The sequence below is a fragment of the Gracilinanus agilis genome, chromosome 2 (genome assembly GCF_016433145.1).
Source record: "Gracilinanus agilis isolate LMUSP501 chromosome 2, AgileGrace, whole genome shotgun sequence".
Lineage (NCBI taxonomy): Eukaryota > Metazoa > Chordata > Mammalia > Didelphimorphia > Didelphidae > Gracilinanus > Gracilinanus agilis.
In genome coordinates, this window is record NC_058131.1 from 155,284,359 (window position 1) to 155,290,341 (window position 5,983).

General features: G+C 34.8%; 1 protein-coding gene across 2 annotated transcripts in view; it reads right to left on the reverse strand.

Annotated features, from left to right (window-relative positions):
• The window catches only part of INTS9 (integrator complex subunit 9), a 129,492-nt gene that overhangs the window by 88,210 nt on the left and 35,299 nt on the right, over positions 1 to 5,983 (reverse strand). Inside the window, exon 4 of one of the 2 annotated variants that reach the window (XM_044663465.1) lies at positions 386 to 448. The exons of the other annotated variant lie outside the window; for it this stretch is intronic. Within the exon in view, the coding sequence (XP_044519400.1) occupies positions 386 to 448 (63 nt within the window). The remainder of the gene's footprint in view (positions 1 to 385; positions 449 to 5,983) is intronic. 2 annotated transcript variants of the gene reach the window in all.

The window sequence follows — 5,983 nt, forward strand, 5'->3', positions numbered from 1 at the left end:
TCTCTCTCTCTCTCTCTCTCTCTCTCTCTCTCTCTCTCTCTCTCTCTCTCTCTCTCTCTCTCTCTATCTTAGAGCTCCCTGAAGTACTGATATACACAAAGAAGATTCTTTTAAAACACTGGCACCAGGAACTAGTTATCAATAACAAGGCTAATATAAAAATGGTGATTTTACTACTTGCAATTGTTAGGTTGGAGAATAAGACTAATCTGGGACTTGTACAAATGCCATGATATTAACTTATAATTATACTAATTTGTCATTATACATGATCATCAGTCTGGGAAAGGAAAATGATAAAAATTCTTCTCTAGATTTTAATCTCATCCTGGAAAGTTACAAGAGGCATACAATATTTGCTAGTGAAAATAATTTCAAACTTTACCTCTGGTAAACAGAACTCGGGCACAGAATCCACAAATACATGACCTGAACATTCCTTTAGTTCCTAAAAAAAGAAAAAGTTGAAATATGAGAGACATATAATGATCTATTTTTCCAATGAAAATCAGCTTGAAAGTACAACTTCTTTAAAATAAAAAGAATACTACTTTCTTTTGAGCCCCAGGTTCTTCATCCATAAAAATGAGAATACATAATGTTCCAAAAGTTCTGAGGCATTTTTAAAGCTTTAACAGGATTAATTTGATCTAAGCTTTAATTTTAATTTATTAGTATTTTTTCTTTCAGTGTTTGATTCCATTCCTGTTTTTAATGATAAACTTATTTGGAAACCTGATATCATGTTTACTTTGCAAGTCCAATATGAATGGAGTAGAGATTTGGTTTTTACTTAATTTAACCAACATGTTCTTCATAATGAAAATACATGATTGAAATAAAGCCAGTTGTACTTTGCATCTATTTGTAGTACTTTTACTTAATAGATTAGTTGAGATATCTTTTTGGAGCAGGCTCATCATCAATATTTTGAATAAGTCAAACAACATAACAAGACAGCATAAAAAGTAGACTTGCTGTATGTTACCTTGTGTTATCTCTCCCTAGACCAGATCTGCTATCAATCTAGTTATCTTGAGTTGATGGTGGCCTCTGGTGGCCAAAACAGGAAACCACTTGACCCAGTAGAGATTACAGAATATCAACAATGGAAATAACTTTAGAATAGTGGCCTCCAAAATGAGGGAAATGTAATCAATCAAACAGTGAAAGGGAAGATGGATTATATCCTGCTCTATTTAAAAGAACCAGTAATGGGCTTGCCTTCAATATCACTATACATATCTTCCATACACTAGAGCTCAACACTAGCCCATTCTGTTTCTGGCCATCTTAAGTCTCCCAAAATGATGGTCCTCTGGTCATAGTTATTATAGCCAAATAAGAGCTGCTATATTGAAACCTAAAACAGTTATTGATGAGCTGTTGTATCCCAGTAATAGCTGTTATTGGTAATAATATTACAGGCGATTGATAAACTTCCTGAAGCAGTTGGACACAACCTTTATTTATTTGTTCTATGAGAAGAGGTAGGGAGAGGAAATAGGATAGGAAATCTAATAACCTTATACCAAAATCTCTAAATAAAACTCCCCAAAACTAACTGCTTTCTTTGCAGTTTCTTCTTGCCTACAAGCAGGTCTCCTTAAACTATTCTCACTAAACTAAGATTATATTCTACCTTACTAACCTATGCTAAACAACGAACCTTAAATTTATAATGAATTTCTTAAAGTAATCTATGAAAAACCAATAGTTGCCTGAAGCCAATTGTTAGATATAATGGTCAGAATCTCTTGGCAGAGAGACTCTTGACATAGGCCTTCCTTCCAAGTCAGAAACACTGGGGCCCCCTCTGACAGCTCTTCCTCCCTTCAGGAAAAAAGCTCTCAGTGAAACATATTCTTCCTCAGCTTCATATGTGTTCATCAAACTTCTCAAAGGTAATTGTCTCAAATAACTAACAGATCTTCTTGTCTGAGAGAATGATCCAGCAACCTGCTCCCAAGGAAGTCAAAGAGACTGGACCCCAGAACTAACAGCATTCTCTCTTTAATGATAGGCCTCTTAAAGTGATAGAGGGTGAGAGCTATCTGCTCTGGCTTTTTAAAGTAACAGAATGATACTTAAAAAACCTTCCTTTGACCTAAAAATTCTGCTCCTAAGGAGATAGAGTAAACATTAAATTCCTTATAACTTAACCTAATCACTACTGAGATACCTGCAGCAGCTAAGCATGTTTCTACTTTAAAAATATATGTATGTATGTATGTGTATATATATATATAATTCAAGGTTAAACACAACTTTCTAATTTTATTACTTTCCTATCTTGATCAGAAACATAGACTCTAAACTTTAAGGAATTCTAGAGGTTTGGCCACTAGTATTACAGTAGATGGGTTTTCTATTGTTTTTCATTGCAAAAATCCAATACTTCACTGACATTATGGGGCAAATAGGCTACTCCACAAAAACCTGTATACCAAATTGCCATTTATAATATTGTGGTTAAGGAAAAACACATTTTGAACGTCCCCAAAACTGTCTTACAAATGCACTTTATAACTAACATGTTTATAAGTTTGGGACATATTAATCATTTATTTGGAACTACTGTATCAATTTTCTTTTGATCTGTTTACTAGTCAATACCAAAGAACCACCACAGAAACACTAGTTTATTCATCTATCGGCAAATGGATGGACAAGTGTATCTTACAATTTGGTTAGTAATATAATATGTTACTTGAGACAAAGAGAAAAAATGGCTGCTTGCTATAGTATACCTGGTTATACAAAGAAAAAGAATTATGCTTGTTAAGGAGAATATATAACTAATTACATAAGAGACAGAAAAGAAACATGTCCTTGTTAGTATAGCTAGTTGCATTAAATCAAAGGGGACCATATATCATTTGCAAGACAACATAAAGGAGAGGATTGTGTGTCCTTTGGCTGTGGAAGTCCTCATTTCTAGAATCTAGGGAGGAAAGAACCAGCTGTTAGAAACTGGTGCTGTAATCCTTATTATGTAGGGGGTCATACCTGAGGAAAAAATGATGATTACAGAACAAAAATGGAATTATGCCAATTCTTAACAGACTACTCTTAGCTATTAAAAATTCACTTTTAACAGAACAAATCAATTTTTAAAAACAGACCTAAGAAAAGCTCAAAAATAGTGGGACTATAATTTAAATTAGGAGTCTTAAAAATGTTCACAATTGCAGTTTGTTCCACCCTCTTAAGTATAGTGATTGCTAATGTATTACTGAATGCCTACAATTTGTACTGCATTTCCCATTATTTCCACTAATTTCTCAAACACAAAGTCAATATCCTTACTATTTGCTATGAAACGAGTTCTAGAGAACAGAGATCCCCATATAAGCCAATGAATTCTTTACACTTGCCTTTGGAGACTTTTGTATTTTTACAGTAGTCCAAAAGAGCTTTTTCTTAAAATCAACACCATTAAATCTCCAAGTAAACTGACCAGGTTTTTGTTCCTTTCCATTAAAAAAAAAAATTAGGGTTTGGTACTCATCAAACTTACAAATTCAGAGTCCTCCTTGACCACTAAATGAGTCTATATGAATATGAGCAAATAGTGTCTCTGGAAAATAACTATGAGACCTAAGTTCCTGTCCCCTAGATAAACAATTTTAATTTTTCAGAATTGACTACTTTATTGGGGAAAATTTTTTGATTAGAATGTTTTAAATTGGCAACTTAAGGTAGAAGGGAAAAGACATTTCTTTTTATCCAGGATTTCTTGAATATGTATGTGGAGGGGTGTTCCCTACCCCAGGATAGCCTCCAAAAGATTCATGTATTCCCCATCCTCCCACAAGAGAAACAATTCCAATGAGATGGGGAAAGGGGAGTTGTTTGAAGAAAACAATTTGGATGAAAACAGAACTTACCAAATAATTTAAATTTTAAAAAGACAACATGGAAGCTAGGCTAGGAAACAAGAAGAAATATAGGAAAGTTTAGTAAGAATATAGTTGAGAGTACAACTAACACTTAGAATGAGCTGAGGCTGGCAAGGAAAGGTAAGGGCAACAAAAGATTTTAAAAAGCATTTTTTAAAAAGTGACTGAGGAAGAGGAGACAACTAGATGACTTAGTGGATATACAGTGTTAGGTCTGGAGTCAGGAAGACCCGAGTTCAAATCTAGCCTCAGATACTTACTAGCTATGTGACCAGGAGAAAGTCACTGAACCTCTCTTTGCTTTTATCTACTAGAGAAGGAAATCTGGAAACCACTTCAGTATCTTTGCCAGGAAAACTCCATGTACAGTGTGGACCTCTGTATAATGAAAAGTCATGTAGCAACTACAGAAAAAGATTAGAGTTGCTCAATTCTTATTGTGCTTTCACTTTTTTTTGGCTGAGGAAAATCGCCAAAATGCTTTACAAGAAAAAAGAAAAAATGCCAATAGGGAGTTGATATTCCAAGAGATGAGGAGATTTAAAGAGAATATATCTCACTTCTCTTGGTGAGATTGTCACTTGAAAGAGAACTACACCCCCTGTTACTAAAAGAAATGGCTTATTTGGAATCTTAAAGAAAAAGGTGAAAAAATAAAGAAGTAAGGAAAGTGGCACAACATTAGCAGATAAACAAATTTATAAATCAGCAATCATCAAAATAATTCAGTAGTACAGGCTAAATAAGCAAGAACCAGAAGCAAAAAAAAAAAAAGCCTTTATACTACATAATGGATAAATGATATGAATATAAAAGATTGTGTTATTAAAAAATCAGACTACAAAAGAAGTAGATGCCTCGAACAATTATGGGTAGACAAAATTCTTAACCAAACAAAAGACAATTTTCATTATAGAAAAGTTAAGAGCTTTTGCATAAACAAAACCAAAGAAGACAGAATAGAAGACAGGGTCAAATTGGAAATCTTTGCATCAAATACTCCTGATAGCTAGAGAACTGACACAAACATGTAAGACCAAAAGCCATTCCCAGCTGTATAAAGGGTCAAAGGATTGGGTGGGGACACAGTGCAGAGGGGTGCATGACTGTGGAAGCAGTGCCCTGAGACTCGTAAAGGAGCTTCAGGCAGAAGAACAAGCAAGGGGACCACCAGGAGGCTTGACCCTGAGAACAACTAGACCTGAGACCTGAGGAGCCTAAAGAGTGCAGACAGACCCTGGGAGTGAGGATAAAGCTGAGAGGGTGCTGGGCTAAAAATGGCAAGCCAGACACAGGAATCCCAGAAAAGAAAGATCAAGAAGAAATCTTTAACACTTAACAACTTATACACAGAAAAAATCCAGACAACAGAGCAAACAGCAGAGAACAAACAAGTAATCATATCCAATACTTCCCCCCAAAAATGAAAACTGGTCACAAGGTCTTGAAGAGTTCAAATCTGAGATTATGAGAAAGATGGAAGAGATCTGGCAAGAAAAAAACTGTTTAAAAAGGCAGAATTTCACAACTGGAAAGTGAGGCTCAGAAATCAAATGAAATGATAAACAAATTGAAGACCAGAAATGACCAGCTGGAAGCCCTGAAGAACCAAACAGACCAGATTGAAAAGGAAAACCAAAAGATTATAGCCGAAAACCAGTCTCTGAAAGCTAGAATTGGGCAATTTGAAAAAGATGCCCCCAAATCAAAAGAAATGATAAGCAAATTCAAGACCAAAATCAAACAGCTGGAAAACAGGATAGAACAAATCGAAAAAGGAAAATCAAAATATTATAGCAGAAAACCAGTCTCTAAAGACAAGAATTGGGCAAGTAGAAGCCAATGATCTCTCAAGAAGCAAAGTCAAAAGACTGATAAAATAGAAGGAAAACTGCTGGGAAATTTGGAAAACAATATGGGAGAGATTAGGTCTAGATCAACATCTCACACCCTACACCAAGATAAATTCAGAATGGGTGAATGACTTGAATATAAAGAGGGAAACTATAAACATGTTAAGTGAACACAGAATAGTATACTTGTCAGATCTATGGGAAAGGAAAGACTTTAAAACCAAGCAA